Source organism: Suncus etruscus, chromosome 9, assembly GCF_024139225.1.
Source record: "Suncus etruscus isolate mSunEtr1 chromosome 9, mSunEtr1.pri.cur, whole genome shotgun sequence".
In the NCBI taxonomy this organism is placed as follows: domain Eukaryota; kingdom Metazoa; phylum Chordata; class Mammalia; order Eulipotyphla; family Soricidae; genus Suncus; species Suncus etruscus.
In genome coordinates, this window is record NC_064856.1 from 51971581 (window position 1) to 51989131 (window position 17551).

General features: G+C 42.4%; 1 protein-coding gene across 2 annotated transcripts in view; it reads right to left on the minus strand.

The window, feature by feature from the left end:
- RNF121 (ring finger protein 121) overlaps positions 1-8137 on the minus strand; it is a 59002-nt gene extending 50865 nt beyond the window's left edge. For both annotated transcript variants that reach the window (XM_049780419.1, XM_049780418.1), the window contains exons 1-2: positions 8103-8137; positions 1586-1727 (exon numbers count right to left, since the gene is read on the minus strand). In XM_049780419.1, the coding sequence (XP_049636376.1) occupies positions 1586-1727; positions 8103-8134 (174 nt within the window). In that variant the 5' untranslated portion in view covers positions 8135-8137. The remainder of the gene's footprint in view (positions 1-1585; positions 1728-8102) is intronic.
- Between the last annotated feature and the right edge of the window lie 9414 nt (positions 8138-17551).

Genomic DNA, 17551 nt, shown 5'->3' on the forward strand with positions numbered 1-17551 from the left:
AAGTAGGATATGACAATCTCCAGCTATTATATATAACTATTTCCTTCTTCAAATCTTTTTTTTTTTTTTTTGGTTTTGGTTTTGGTTTTGGTTTTGGGTCACACCTGGCAGCGCTCAGGGGTTACTCCTGGCTCTACGCTCAGAAATCACTCCTGGCAGGCTCAGGGCACCATATGGGATGCCGGAATTCGAACCACCGTCCTTCTGTATGCAAGGCAAATGCCCTACCTCTATGCTATCTCTCTGGCCCCCCTTCTTCAAGTCTCATTGTGTCTGTGCACTGTCTTGGATCAAAACCTTAGACATGTGAAGCATGTTTTCTATCACTAAGCTACAGCCGAATTCTATCCATTTTACTTCACACATTCTGTGGGCCCTTTGTCATACACATACACACATATATATATACATGTGTGTGTGTCAGGTATAAATATATATATGTCAGGCACTATTAATGTTTAATATTGCTGTATCTTCTTGCTATATTTAACCTCAATACGTAATGTTCCTCTTTTATCTCTTGTAATCTTTTGAGATTTATGATCTGTATTGTGAGCTATAGAGATAGCTCAAAGGGCTGAATGCATGTTTTGCATGCAGGAAGCCCAGATTCAATCCCTGGTACCACATAGTCCCTCCAACAGAACTTGGAGTGACTTCCAGGTACAGAGCAAAACATAGCCCACAGCATCACCAGATGCAGCCCAAATCCTGTTATATGAGTAAACAGAAAACAAACAAACAAACAAAAGTACCCAAGAAATAGCTTAATGGGCCAAGTACATACTTTGCAAGCAGGGAGCCTGTTTTTGATCCCAGGTATTTCTCAGTTACCAAAGCACCAGTGGGAGTGATTTCATGCAAAGCCGGGAGATACATAAGTACAATTAGCTATCTATTTTTATGTGTTCTTTGTTCTTCATTTCCTCTATTAATGTTTTTAAAAATTTAAACCAAGTACTACATAAAATTCACTAGGTTTAGTCTTCCTATCAAATGACTACCTTTCCCTTTGTGCTCAGGAATCACCCTAAGTGGAGCTGAGGGAGCCATATAAGTGTTGGGAAGAACCAAACCCACATTGGCGCCATGCAAGGCAAATACTCTCCCTGAAGTACTTAATCACTCTAATCTTTGTCAGAAACATTTAAAAAGAAGGCTATCTTTTTTGGACATAAAACTTTATATCCTATCCTGGTTTTTAGCCTCTGAATGACTTTCCTTTTTTTTCCCCTTAGTTTTTGGGCCACACCCAGAGATGCTCAGGGTTTACTCTTGGCTATGCGCTCAGAAATCGCTCGTGGTTTGGGGGACCAAATGGGACACCAGGGGATCAAACCATGGCTCGTCCTAGATTAATGCGTGAAGGCAAGCACCCTCCCGCTTGCGCCACTGCTTCAGCCTCATAAATCACTTCCCTTTTAAATACAAAAGTATCATACACAATACAGCATTCATACAAAAGTTCATTATTATTGATTATTATTGTCTGTTCTCTGCCTACATGCAGCCTGGGTTAAATTTAACATAGTTAGGCAGGAATTCTTGACTGGCAGACAAAGAAGTAAAAGAAAAAATGGCTTACATTATAAGAGCGAGGATGCCTCTGCTTCCACTGTACCAGAAGTAGCTGAGCCACCACCAAGGTAGCGATGAAGATGAGGATCATTTCCGCATGCATGGCTTCATGGCCACGATGCTTAGCATGCATGCGTGCATGTTCAATTCTGAAAGCCAAACAAAATGGGTGAGCCAGGTTAGGAATGGTGAAGTGCAAAAAGGACAATCTTTTCCAGGAAAATTCCAACTATCCATAACTAAGAAACATTCCAGTGCTTGGTATCTGCAGGGTAGTGTAAAAATTTAGGGCTTAGAAAGACACAGGTCCTAGATGGCAGGTATTTGGGAACGGAACAGGGTATCTTATAGGCCCCAATCACCAAGTTCAATTATTGGAATTAAATGAGTCTGCCCCCATGGCAGAACAGCTATCACTTTTCCTATAACAAACAAGAACTCTCAGAAGATTGTGTCACTGCCATTTCAATCCTATTTCAACCTGTCACTGAAAGAAAAAAGTACCTCGAGGGAAGAATATCATCATAAAGCTGTGGACTCATTTTTATGACACTGATAAAGTAGTAATACGCAAACATGTGCTGATTCAAGAGTTAGTGTGTGGCTTTCTTTGTCTTATCCTCACTTTCAGAACCAAAGGTTCTAAAGATTAGACAATGCTTAGAAAAACTGGATGATTTAACTTTATATAATTCAACTTTACCTTTGCTACCAGAAACCACAGGTAAATAACCTGGAAGACTCAAGATTGTATTTGAAAACACGTATTTAATCTGGCAAATTTGGAAGCACATATTTAAGACTGACATTCTCTAAGATACATTGTCTAGTCCTGCAGCAAGTGATTCCCTTGCCCAATAAAGATAATTAACTTTCTTTCAGGGAAAAATAATCATGCTCAGAAGTTGGGGGTCAAAGTCAGCCATGGGAGAGGGATGAGAAAGGAGTTAGATGGAAAATGAAATACAAATTTAGGGGCCGGAGAGATAGCATGGAGGTAGTGCGTTTGCCTTGCATGCAGAATGATGGTGGTTCGAATTCTGGCATCCCATATGGTCCCCTGAGCCTGCCAGGAGTGATTTCTGAGCATAGAACCAGGAGTAACTCCTGAGTGCCTCTGGGTGTGACCCCAAAAACCAAAAAAAAAAAAAAAAAAAAAAAAAAAGAAATACAAATTTAGCCTATAACCAGAAATTCTTCTATAAATTCTGCATACTTGGTGTTTAAGGAGGAGGAAAAAAACCAACATAAATGTTTTCTTTATGGAATCCTCAAGAGCTATGAAAGCCTTAATAATAAAACTGAATAATGATTAGTTATATGAAAAAGCAAATATAGCAAAAAAAAAAAAAGTTAACTGTTGAATCCAGCTAGGTACTTTTGTCGTTGGTGGTAGTGGTGATGATGTGGGTGCTACTCAGGGACTACTTCCAGCACTCTGATGGGGTTTGCTCTGGTGGTACTCTAATGATGCAATACTGGGGATCAAACCCAGGCCTCATGCATGCAAAGTCCTTTACAAAGTATTTGGTCCTTTGAGCTATCTCTCAAGCCCCTGAGAATATAAGCCTCTTAAGTTCATATATTCTAGAATCAGCTATGTCTGAAGCATGTGTTTAGGAAGATTCCTGAGCTTTAAGGACAAGAAGCTCATTACCGGGCCCGGAGAGATAGCACAGCGGTGTTTGCCTTGCAAGCAGCCCACCCAGGACCAAAGGTGGTTGGTTCGAATCCCGGTGTCCCATATGGTCCCCCGTGCCTGCCAGGAGCTATTTCTGAGCAGACAGCCAGGAGAAACCCCTGAGCACCGCTGGGTGTGGCCCAAAAACCGAAAAAAAAAAAAAAAAAAAAGAAGCTCATTACCTTGCAATATAGGATGACGAGGATTGAACCCGGGTTGGTCTTAGGCCAGCCACGTGCATGACAAATGCCCTATTGCTATGCTATCGCTCTGGCCCCTACCGTAATTATTTTTAAAAAGTCATCTCTGGGCCGGAGAGATAGCACAGCAGCAGGGCGTTTGCCTTGCACACGGCCAACCCAGGATGGAGCATCCCATATGGTTGACAGAGCCTGCAAGGAGCGATTTCCGAGCGCAGAGCCAGGAGTAACCCTAGAGCGCAGCGCAGCCAGGTGTGGCCCAAAAACTCAAAAGGGGGGGGACGACAAGCAGTGGCGCAGCAGGGTGTTTGCCTTGCATGCAGCTGACCTAGGATGGACGATGGTTCAATCCCCGGGTGTACCATATGGTCCCCCCAAGTTAGGAGTAACCCCTGAGCATCACTGGGTGTGGCCCAAAAACAAAACAAACATACAAAAAAAAAGCCATATTTGATAATGATACAAAATCTGTCTTTCTAAAGTTTTGACCTAAATATCTGACCTAATCCTATACTCTGGACTACAAAAGACTACTAAAGTCCTCCTTCCCAATGCTGTCATTTTTAAGATTCGTCATAATTTTATTAATTAAAAATCACTTTTCAGAGCTAGAGCAATAGCACAAGAGGTAGAGCATTTGCCTTGCAGGTGACCAACCTAAGTTCAATGTCTGGCATCTCATATGATCCCCTGGCCTGCCAGGAGTGATTTCTGAGCTCAGATCCAGGAATAGCCTCTGAATGGCACGAGGTGTGGTGCAAATAACTAAAAACAAAAACCATTTCCCTATTAGGCTAACATTTTTTTTACTTTTAAGTACTATTCACCTAACAAAAAAATAACTAACAAAATATAGAAACCATTCATTCTGGCTGCCTCTTCTAGATATTACTTAATTAAAGATCTTTTTGATATACAGTGTTTATGGCAATATATGGTCTCAGCGAGGCAAAAACCAATGGTGCTGTCAACTCCAGGGTAGACAGTACATTTCTGTAGTCATCTTCCAAAGTGTTTGCATATTTTAAGGCTGAGGTACAAAAATGGTACAAATTAAACTTAAAGTCCAAAATCTTGTGGGCTTGTTATAAGAATCTATATCTTTGCCATTCTACATTTTTGTAGGCAGTAGTTTTAAAGTAAATTAAGTCTGTTTCTCCCCTACTAATTTTTTTACTTGATTTCAAATGAAAATAGTGAGGAAAGCATTCTAAAATTCCTAATTCCTTCACTGATGAGAAAACATGGCAACAAGACATGTTAAGTTATTCTAGTGTTAAGGGAAATAGATGAAAATAGATATTAGATGATTATAATAGCTGATAGGTGATCATACACAGATGCCTGTTAAGCCTTCATCCACCCCCACCTTGTCTCTCCTCTTGTTCTGGAATTTCACTTGAGACATCAACTAGCCTGCTGCCCAGGAAAAGCTTATCCAAGGCCCCTCCTAAATGGAAGTTGACATATTTGGGCAAAAGAATGGACTTCTGCTCGCTCCTCCTAAGGTTCTAGCCTTATTTGAAAAAAGGACAAGCTCACCATTTGATTGGACATTGTTTATGAACCTAGACTAGTGACTGGTGCATTCTACAAGCCCTACTTTCCATATCGACCCTCCTCCTAAGGTTCCTTAAACCTACAAAAAGACACTTCCCTAAATTGCCCAGGGCTTCCGGTTTCAGTCCACAAGGCGGAGCTGGCGCCCCAGCTAGCTGGAATCAATAAACCTATTTGTTGATTGCATTCTCTGAAGATTCGTGATTCATGGTCTTTATTTGAGGTGGTGGGCTTTCTCGACCTTTAACATAGTTACAATGCTAGTCAGTAATAGAGCTAAGGTGAAAAAAGACATATCTAAACTTCGCCTGCAATGTTGGTAGGTGTAAGATAAAACTAGCTAAAACTCTAAACAAAGATGTGGACTCTGGAACATTGGTGGAGGGAGGTTGACACTGGTGGTAGGATTGGTGCTGAAACATTGTATGTCTAAAACTCAACTATAAATAATTATGAATCATAATGCTTTAAATTTTAAAAAATTTTAATGAAATTAAAAAGGGAGTTCCTCAGAAAATTAATTTTTGATAAAGGGGCAATAAATGTCAAATGGAGCAAAGAAAGCAAACACCAACAAGTGGTGTTGGGACAACTAGTCAGCCACTTGCAAAAAAAAACAAAACAAAAAACAACTGAAGGGGCCGGGCGGTGGCGCTGGAGGGAAGGTGCCTGCCTTGCCTGCGCTAGCCTTGGACGGACCGCGGTTCGATCCCCCGGTGTCCCATATGGTCCCCCAAGCCAGGAGGAACTTCTGAGCGCATAGCCAGGAGTAACCCCTGAGCGTCACCAGGTGTGGCCCAAAAACCAAAAAAAAAAAAAACAACTGAACTCAGATTGCCATCTAATGCCCTGCACAAAGGTCAAATGCAAATGGATTAAAGACCTTGATATAAGACCTAAAACCATAAGGTATAGAGAACAACATATAGATAAACACTCTAAGACAAAGAGACTGGGGCTCTCATATGGTCCCCTGAGCCTGACTAAAGGCATCTTCAAGGATGAAATAGCATTCTCCAAACAAGTTGAAAGAGATATAAACAGATGAGACTATATTAAGCTGAGAAGCTTCTGCACCTCAAAGGAAATAATGCCTAATGGGAGAAGTTATTCAGCCAATACCCATCAGATAAGGGACCAATATCTAAGATACACATGGTGCTGACAAAATTTTACAAGAAAAAAAAATCTAGCCTCATCAAAAAATGGGGAAGAGGGGTTGGAATGATAGCATAGTGGTAGGGCATTTGCCTTGCATGAAGCTGACCCAGAATGAACCTTGGGTTGAGCCCTGGCGTCCCATATGGTCCCCCAAGCCAGGAGCAATTTCTGTGCACGTAACCAGGAGTAACCCCTGAGCATCACCGGGTGTGGCCCAAACCCCCCCCCCCGCAAAAAAGGGTGGGGAGAAGAAATGAACAATTTCTCAAAAAAGAAATACAAATGGCCAAAAGGCACATGAAAGTGCTCCACAGGGCTGGAGAACTAGCATGAAGGTAGGGCATTTGCCTTGCATGCAGAAGGACGGTGGTCAGAATCCAGGCACCCCATATGGTCTCCTGAGCCTGCCAGCAGCGATTTCTGAGCGTAGAGCCAGGGGGAACCCCTGAGCACTGCCAGGTGTGACCCCCCCCCAAAAAAAAGAAAAGAAATAAAAAATGTTCCACATCACTAATCATCAGGGAGATACAAAACAATTTTGAGGTACCATCTCACACCATAGAGACTGGCACACATCACAATGAACAAAAACAATCAGTGCTGATGGGGAAGTAGGGAGAAAGAAACTCTCTTTCACTGCTGGTGGGAATGTTGTCTAGTCCAGCCCTTATGGAAAACAATATGGAGGCTCCTCAGAAAACTGGAAATTGAATACTCATATGATCCAGCTATACCACTTCTAGGGATATACTCTAGGAACACAAAAACGCAATACAAAAATCCCTTCCTCACACCTACATTCATTGCAGCGCTATTTACAATAGCCAGACTATGGAAATAACCAAGATGCCCTTCAACAGATGAATGGCTAAAGATACTGTGGTACATATACACAATGGAATATTATGCAGTCATAAGGAGAGATGAAGTCATGAAATTTTCCTATATATGGATATACATGAATCTATTATGCTGAGTGAAATAAGTCAGAGGGAGAGAGAGACACACACAGCATAGTCTCACTGATCTATGGGTTTTAAGAAAAATTAAGAGACAATAGAGATAAGAGCTGGAAGGACTGGCTCACGATATGAAGCTCACCACAGAGTGCTGAGTGCAATTAGAGAAATAGCTACACTGAGAACTATCATAACAATGTCAATGGATGAGGGAAGTAGAAAGTCTGTCTCAAATATAGGCAGGGGGTGGGGAGAGAAGAGGGAGATGGGGAGTATTGGTGATGGGAATGTGGCACTGATGAAGGGAGGAGTTCTATTTATGACAAACCCAACTACAATCATGTTTGTAATCACAGTGTTTAAATATATTATTAAAAAAAATAAAAGCACTGCTAAAATACAAAAAAAAATTTAAAAGAAAAAAGTCACATCTTCTATTTTCCCAACCAGTGCTCTCTGACGTTGCAGGGATAAAAATAATGTCAGCGCAGGAGCAATAGTACAATGCAGGTAGGACACCTGCACATGGCCAATCCAGACTCAAACCCAAGCATCCCATATAGTCTCCTGAGAGTCATATGGAAAAACTCCTGAGCATCGCTAGGTGAGGTCCCAAACGCCTGCCCCCCAAAACAAGATGTCGATGACAATATTCATAGCAGGAAATACTTTACTGAAAGCTTACACAAAGTAGCAGAATTTGAAGAATTTCAAGTATATTAATGCTCACACAACTATGTGATACTATAATAATTCTCACGTTACAAAAGTGAAAATTACAGCACTGAGATGTTAAGCTGCTCAAGGTGACTATAGCTAGAAAATAGAACTAGTATTCAATCTCAATGGCTAGCTTGGTACAATTATCTATTAATACTGATAAAGGGTAATATACACAAAACTTTAATTTTTGTATTAACTTACAGTAGCTCTCGCCTGACAGGTTCACACTGTTATACTTACCTCCACTGCTCCTCTGGGGTAAGGTCTGACATATCAACCTGTAGAAAGATACCACCATAAAAATTCATTACTATCTTAGAATTGTCCCTGCCCAGTAGTACAAGGTACTCAAGCATTCACCAATATCTTCAAAGAACAGGAAGCTTCAAGGCTCACAATCTCCTTGAAGTCTTCCCCCATCTTCTATTTCCCATTGGTCCCTCCCTTTACTAGCCACTTATTTATTTGTTGGGGGGGGGGTGCTCAGGGTTTACTTTTGGCTGTGCACTAGGAATCACTCTTGGCAGGCTCAGGGAATCAAAATTGGGTTGACCACATACAAGGCAAGCCTGCTATACTATCACTCCAGCCCTTCTAGCCATTTACTTTGGCTCATGTCTATAACTGGTGAGGCTTGTATTTTTCAAGCTACACAGTGACAACAGAGAAACAAATCTAACTTCCTGTGAGGAAGATAGACGGAAAATTTCTTCATGATACCCGAAAGACAAGCTAAAGAATAGAAAAGTGGCTTCTAATACATTCTGGAATATTGTAGATTAGCAAATACTTCCTAAAAGATGTAAAATATTATCTAGAAATTAACATTAAACATGAGAGAAATTCATATCAAGCAAAGAAACTAATATGGACATAAAGAACCAAAGATGCATAACATAACTGAGTATGGCTAGATGTATGAACAAAATTAGTGAGAAAGCTAGAAACAATATCCAAATAATGCCATTCAACTCTAAATGGTCTCAGGATAGCAGGAAGGTGACAACAGACTAAACAGAATTGCCAGCCTCAGTTTTTTTGTCCTATATGGCAGTCATTCCCCTTTAAAGCAGAATTTCTCAATACTGGCACTACTGATATTTGGAGTTACTTAGTTCTGTTGGATGGGACAAACTGTATATACAATATAGGGAGTCTCACAGCATCGTTGGCTCTCCCAACAAGAGTACAATAGCATCTCCCAGAAGCAACAACCAAAACCATTTACAAATACTGTCAAATTTCTTCCCCAGAACAGTAACAATAACAACAAAGTCACCCGAATGCCAACACTGAAAACTACTGCTCTAGAATAGTACTAACAATACTCTTGCTGTGTGCTCAAATTCATTCTTGGGGTTAGAGTGCTAGTAGAGTGGGTAAGGCACTTGCCTTGCACTCTGATTCAGGTTTAATTCCAGCATCCTATATGACTGGAAGTGATTCATGAATGTAGAGAAAGGAGTAAATCCTGAGTAGTTCTACGTGTGGCCCCCCAAAAAAATTCAAAATAAAAACATGGGGCCAGAGTGGTGGGGCAAGGCATATGGTGTCTGCCTTGCATGCACTAGCCTAGGATGGACAGTGGTTCGATCCCGGGCATCCCATATGGTCCCCCAAGCCAGGAGCGATTTCTGAGTGCATAGCCAAGAGTAATGACTGAGAGTTACTGGGTGCGGCCCAAAAACCAAAAACAAACAAACAAAAACAACAACAACAAAACAGGGCCAGAGAGATAGCATACCAGTAGGGCATTTGCCTTGCATATGGCTGACCCGGAAGGGACCCAGTTCAATTTCTGGCATCCCACATGGTACCTCAGCCTGCCAGGGGCGATTTCTGGGTGCAGAACCAGGAGTAACCCCTGAGCACCCCTGGGCGTGGCCCAAAACCAATCAACAAAGTTTCAAAAAACTAATAAAAAAAAAAACCAAATCAACTCTTCATTCTTTTTTTTTTTTTGTCTTTTTGGTCCTCACCTGGCAGTGCTCAGGGGTTACTCCTGGCTCTGCGCTCAGAAATTGTTCCTGGCAGGCATGGGGGACCATATGGGATGCTGGGATTCAAACCCCATCCATCCTGAATCAGCTGTGTGCCAGGCAAATGCTCTACCACTGTGCTATCTCTCCAGTACAAGTCTTCATTCTTAAGAGTCACACCAAAATATACCCAAGTTAATACATGTCACTCAGTTGATCTGAGCTGAAACCATTTTAGACAAAGCAAAGAGATAGGTCTTAAAATCACTCAAAAGAATCACTTTTAAAAATATATTTTTGGGGGCCGGGCGGTGGCGCTAGAGGTAAGGTGCCTGCCTTGCCTGCGCTAGCCTTGGATGGACTGCAGTTCGATCCCCCAGCGTCCCAAATGGTCCCCCAGCCAGGAGCAACTTCTGAGCACATAGCCAGGAGTAGCCCCTGAGCGTTACTGGGTGTGGCCCAAAAACAAAAACAAAAACAAAAAAAAATATATATATATATATATTTTTTGGGGGGACCGGAGCAGTGGCACAAGTGGTAGGGCGTCTGCCTTTCACATGCTAACCTAGGAAGGACCAGATCTCCCAGTGTCCTATACGGTCCCCCAAGCCAGGAGAGATTTCTGAGTGCATAGCCAGGAAAAACCCCTGACCGTCACCGGATGTGGCCCAACCCTCCCCCAAATAAAAAAGTTCTTTGGGGTCCAAAGAGATAGTACAGCAGTAGGTTGTTTGTCTTGCATGCAGCCAGGAGGGACCCAGTTCAATTCCTGGTACCCATATGGTTCCCCAGCCTGCCTGCCAGGGATGATTTTTTTGTTTGTTTGTTTGTTTGTTTTTTGGGCCACACTGGGTAATGCTCAGGTATTACTCCTGGCTATGCAATCAGAAATCACTTTTGGTTGGGGGGGACCATATGGGATGCCAGTAATCAAAATGAACCAAGGTTCATACTGGATCAACAGCATGCAAAGCAAATGCCCTACCACTGTGCTATTGCTCCGCCCCCCCCCCAGAGGTAATTTCTGAGTGCAGAGCCAGGAATAACCCCTGAGCACTGCCAGGTGTGATCTAAAATAAAACAAAAACAAAAGTTCTTTGAGAAAAAAAAAAGAGCTAGAGTGCTTGCTTTCCATGAAGGAGCCCACATTCAAGTCCCAATAACGTATACTTCTCTGAGAACTGCCAGGTGTGACCCAAAAGATAGATACATATATATCCTTTAACACTTACATTCTCAAAGGCCCAGTTTTAGAAAAGTATCCTATGGAAAACATTTAAAATAACAGACATAACAGCAAGTCAAATATTTATCCTGCATCCTTTATGTATATAGACATGCCCATCACTATTTAGGAAGACTTTCTTATTTCTACAATGTCCCAGCTAAGTTTTAAAAAATTACCAATGGGGGCCGGGAAGGTGGCACTGGAGGTAAGGTGTCTGCCCTGCAATTAAATTAAATTAAAAAAAGAATTTTTTTAATTAAGTCTATCTGCAGAAAGATTCTAATGTTTATGTTCAGAGAAGTCTATGAAAAACTGTTGTGAGAGGTGTAAGACAAAGATATAGAAAAAGCTGCTTATTTTGAGAATGATATATACAGTTAAACTTTGAAGCTATCACAGCCAACTTTTGCTATGCCTATGCAAAATGACAACCATTTTTCGGGGGGGGGGGGCCACAACCAGTGACGCTCAGGGGTTACTACTGGCTATGCACTCAGAAATTGTTCCTGGCTTGGGGGACTTTATGGGACACCAGGGGATCAAATCGCGGTCCGTCCTAGGCTACCATGAGCAAGGCAGAAGCCACACTGCTTGCGCCACCGCTCCGGCCCCAAAATGACAACCATTTTGTAGGTTTTGATTTAGGAGTCCCACAGAGGTGGAAGAACACGACTTATGTACCCCTCTCAATTTTTTGAACAAAGAAGGGATTTCTGCAGAGGTGAGAGAATACAACTTACGTACCCCTCTCAATTTTTTTTTAACAAAGAAGGGGCAGTTGTTAAGTTACAGCTTATTTTTACCTAAAACAAAAATCATCCCTGGTTCCTTTGTATATTTGTTTACAACTTGGATTTACCCCAAAACAGAGATTGTCTTACTTGTAAACCTGGTGGAACTAGCTCAGGATAGCCTGAGCTATCTGTCCTTATTGCCCACCCAGGGGTGGTCTCTGTACTCAATAAAAACAGCAGTTCTAGCAGGCAGTGGGCTCTCCATATAAGATAGAAGACTGCCAGACTACATGTGTTTCACTCTTAGTCTAGTTTGGATTATTTCATGCGTGACCCTGATTCACACTCGTTCACCTAGAGTTGGAGATATGGCACATGGGATAATTTTACAGGTAAAAAAGGTGTCCCTATTTTTAGACAAAAGGTTTTTCCTTTCTATTTCCCCCCATATTTTCTGTGCCTATGCAAAAGAAAAAAAAACTTGTAAGTTTTGTTTTTTGGGGGGCCATATCCCGTGATGCTCAGTGGTTACTCCTGGCTAGACGCTCAGAAATCACTCCTAGCTTGGGGGACTATATGAGATGCCGGGGATTGAACCAAGATCCTTCCTGGATCAGTCGCAAGTAAGGCAAACGCCCTACCACTGCGCTACCACTACCACTCCAACCCTTTTCTAATATTTTTTTAATTTTAATTTTATTGTATTTTTTAATCTCTTTTTTTTTCTTCCGGTTTTTGGGTCACACCAGTGGCACTCAGGGGTTACTCCTGGCTCTGTGCTCAGAAGTCGCTCCTGGCAGGCACAGGGGACCATATGGGATGCTGGGATTCAAACCACCATCTGTCCTGGACTGGCTGCACCAAGACAAACGTCCTACCGCTGTGCTATCTATCCAGTACCTAATCTCTTATCTTTTTTTTTGGGGGGGGGGGGCACACCTGGTGGCACTCAGAGGTTACTCCTGACTGTGCTCAGAAATTGTTCCTGACAGGCTCAGGGGACCATATGGAATGCTGGGAATCGAGCCCAGGTCAGCTGCGAGCAAGGCAAACACCACTCCGTACCCCATTTCTTATCTTTTAAATCAGGGCACTCGCCTTTTTCATAGTATCTTGGGACACAGATTACTTTATTTTACCATATATTTCCGCATTTTTCTATAAAACTAAGAAGAAAGGAATAAAGAAAGGCTGGGGCGTTGGGCCAAATGGTCTTGGATGCATTGGCAGAGAAATAAATAAGGAAAAAACTAAATATCCAAGACAAAGCCAATGGTAACAGAATCAAGGGACCTAAACTTTAACAATCTAAACTAAAAAGACCTGTTATACTGGCAGACCACGGGGCAAAGGGTGGAGGATGCATTCTGGGCCCATTGGTGAAGGGAAGTAGACACTGGTGGTGGGAAGGGCCCTGACTCATTGTATTATCTGAAAATCAACTATGAAGGACTCTGTAGATCACAATTGTTTCAATAAAATACAATTTAAAAAAAAGAGAGAGAAAAGAGATAAAAGAAAAAAGAAGGATGGTGGTTAAAGGAGCAAATAGTCTCACAGACTGAGAGCTACAACTGTCCTCCACCTCCAATATTTAGTACTTCAAATAAGTAATCATCAGGGGCTGAGCAATAGTACATCGAGTAAGGCATTTGCCTTGAACGTGGTTGACCCAGGTTCTATCCCTAGTATGTCATATGGTCCCCTGAGCACCTTCTGGGTGCAGAGAAATGAGTATCCCTGAGCTTTAATGGGTGTGGGCCCTATCCCTGCAAACCCCCCCCCCAAATATCAGAAGAACAATGTTCATTCTTTGACTAAATGGCTAACTATTTTAATCTATCCAGGCTAGACACAACCAAGAACAATAGTTTATCATGACAAACATCTATTTTATAATGGGCTTTCTCAAGGGAATTCTTTCAAAGGAGCCATTATAGGACCACATTGCTCTCCACCCTTAACCCCACAGCCCTGGAGCATTCTGCTTGTCTACCAGCACTCTGAATTTAAAGAGCCCATAAAACTACTCTTCCTGTCTGTATCCTTTATCTAGTCCCCAATAGGGATGCTAAGGAGGAACCCCATATTGCAAGCTTGGTCCAAAACTCCCTCTTGCTTATAGAGTTCTCCAAGCCCAACACTTGTAATGATGGCCTGCCCAGGCAAGACTGCAGAATGATTATGGGGAGATTCTGGAACAGGTTGCAGTGATGGCACCTGCTGAAAAAGCGGCCCTATGACAGATGCTCTGAATGCACTGGGATCTTACCCCTGTCAATCCTACCTGCCTTGAAGACCCAGGCCTCCTCCCCCATATTAATGTGCCTGATCACATTCCCCCCCCCCCCCCCGACTGAGGCACTCCCAGCAGCTCTTGTATAGTCTCCAGAAACATTTTGCAGGTACATTAGGAGAGTCCAGAGCTGGGAACGACAGTCATATCCCAGATCAAACAGAGAAACCTTTCCTTTCCACCAAACTGCCCTAAAGCTGCAGCCATCACTCCAGCCGAAACCAGACACAATGTCAAGGAGGGGTTGAAGGCCACTTCTGAAAGGTAGCCATCTCAAACTTGGTAAGAACAAAACAGAAACCAAGGTAAAGTGATACCTAGAGAAGGAGTGGCTCATGAGGAATAAAGACAAATCTAAGGGCAACTATTAATGAGAGAGACCTTGTTAAATAAGTGCTGGAGGAGGACAGAGCAATAGCACAGCAGGTAGGACATTTGCCTTACATGAGGCCAACTCTAGTTTGATCCTCAGCATCCCATATGGTCCCTCGAGCCTTCGGGGAGTAGAAACAGGAGTAACCCAGAAGTAACCCCTGAATGCCGCTGGGTGTGGCCCAAAAACCAAAGTGCTGAAGCAGAAGTTGGAAGTAGGAGCTAGCTCAGGTTTAGCCCTTACACACTGTTGGGGAGGAAGAGAGGAAGAGAGAGAAGAGAGGGAGGTTGGGAGGGAGGCCAGAGATAGGGCATTTGCCTTGGACAGACCTGGGTTCCTACATCCCATATGGTCCCCTGAGCCTGCCAGAAGCAATTTCTGAGCGCAGAGCCAGTAAACCCTGAGCACTGCCAGGTATGGCCCAAGAATTAAAAAAAAAAAGGGTGGAAGGAAGGGAAAATGAGTATAGCAACAAGAAAATTATTGCATCTCATAGTGAGGTCATTAAATCATTGTCAAGTTTATTGCTAAGCTCATTACTTGATCTTTCTGTTACTTTTATTTATGAACATTAGGTGGCATCTAAATTATTGTTTTCCTATGGGAATGACAATATTAAAAGATTTGGAATTATCGCATGGCCATATTGCAGCCACAGCCCAGGAATTCCAAGCACTGTGGCTGATACTGAGGCTTTTGTTGGGTAGGCTTTTGGTTGACATCTTTCGAGAATAGACTAAATCTCTACAGAACTGGCTGAATGATATAACATGACATGACAACTGTGCTCCAGGGGCTGATCAGACCTTTTTATTTGTTTGTTTGTTATAAGGCCACACCCAGCAGTGCTCGTTACACCTGACTAGGACCAAAGAGATAGCACAGCAGTAAGGCATTTGTCTTACATGCAGCCGATTCACATGAGATAGTAGTTCGAATCCCAGCATCCCATATGGTCCTCCAAGCCTGTCAGGAGCAATTTTTGAGCGCAGGGCCAGGAGTAACCCCTGAGCACTGCTGGATGTGACCCAAAAACCAAAACCAAAATCAAACAAAACAAAAAGACTAATCAAATTATGAAATTTTTTATTTCAAACTCCACTTGTTCATTGATGGTGTGCATAAAGATGTTTGACCTTTACATATTAACCTGTATCATACAACTTTAATTGCTGATTAATTCTAGGAGCATTTTGGGTGGTGGGACTGTGGGGCAACAACCAGAGGGGCTGAGGGATTACTCCTGGCTCTGCCCTCAGAAATCTCTCCCAGAGGCTTGGGGGACCATACGGGATGTCAGGGATCTAACCGGGTCTGTCCAGGGTCAGCCGCGTGCAAGACAAGTACCGTATCTAGGTGCTATCTTTCCGGCCCCTCTAGGAACATTTTTGCCAGTTTTTTTTTCACATTTTCTTTGTATAATATGTCACCTACAAAGACAGATTCATTTCCTTTCAAACCTACAATATAGGGTTTGGAGAGAGAGAGTAAGTGAGTTAGGCACTTGCCTTGAATGCAGTTGACCTGGGTTCAATCCCCCAGCACGCCTTATGGTTTCCCAAGATAAGCCAGGAGTGCTCCTTTTGAGCACAAAGCCAGTAGTGAGCTTCGAGCTTCACTAGGTATGGTCCCAAACAAAGAAAGAAAACACACACCTGTATATATTTTATTTCCTTTTATTATCTTTACATTATCTAGGCATCTAATATGTTGAAAGTAATGGTGAAAGAACATCTTTGTCTTGCTCTTGATCTTAGTGGAAAAGTTTCAAGCTTCTCACTAATTCAAACTATATTACCTATAGGGGTGTTTCCGAGGGGGGGGGGGTCTTTTGTTTTTGGGCTATACCTGGGCTAGACCTGTTTTAAGGCTTAATCCTGGCTCTGCACTCTGGGATCACTACTGGTGGCGTTTGGAAGACCCTATGTGGTGACAGGATCAAATCAGGGTGGGCTGTGTGCTAGGGTAGAATTGTTTTGGTTTGGTTTGGTTTCATTTGGTTTGGTTTTGAGTCATACCCAGTGGTGCTCAGAGGTTATTCCTGGCTCTGTCCTCAGAAATTACTCCTAGCAGTCTGGAGATATGTTGAGACCATATGGGCATATGGGTGGAATGAATGTTGGGGATCAAACCTGGGTTAGCCACATGCAAGAAAATACACCCTAACCACTTTTATTATCGCTCCAGCCCTATAGGGTTGTTTATTAATGAAGCTGAGAAAGTTTTAATCTATTTCTAGATTTACTGAGGGTTTTCTTCTGTTTTGTTCTGGGGTAGATACCATGGATTGGAGTTAGATATTTCCCTTCTTCCACATGCAAAGTTGGTTAGGGCCTGTTTATATAGATTTAATTAAATGACTCCTCTTGTTAAGAAAAACTAGCGTATTTTGTAGGATTTTTAAATGGTTCCATTTTTCCTCCACCTGCCAAAAGCACTAGGGGATTTTTCTTAATAACTCTTAATTATACTATCTAAGAATTTTGAGATTTTTCAACATCCCTTAAAACTAAAATGTGGGGCCAGAGAGAGATAGCACAGCGGTAAGGCATTTGCTTTAGATGCAGAAGGACGGTGGTTCGAATCCCAGCATCCCATTTGGTCCCCTGAGCTTGCCAGGAGCAATTTCTGAGCGTAGAGCCAGGAGTAACCCGAGTGCAGCTGGGTGTGACTTAAAAAACAAACTAAATAAATAAATAAATAAATAAATAAATAAATAAAACTGAAATGCAATAATAATTCACAACAAATTTGTCTCAATGCAAAACTTTGTAGTGATTTATATTTTGGCCTTCTAACTGGTTTCCTTATTTACCACAGAAGGAAAAAGTGAAATGCTTTCAGGGCGATGATAAGTGATAAAACAGGATGCCACCATATGAAATCAAGGAAAGAGTGCCAAGTGACTACCACAAACATTAATCAAGAACATCCATGAGGCCGGAGCAGTGGCGCAAGTAGTGGGGCATTTGCCTTGCACGTGGTGACCTAGGACAAACTGCAGTTTGATCCCCCAGTGTCCTATATGGTCCCCCAAGCCAGGAGCAATTTCTGAGTGCATAGCCAGGAATAACCCCTG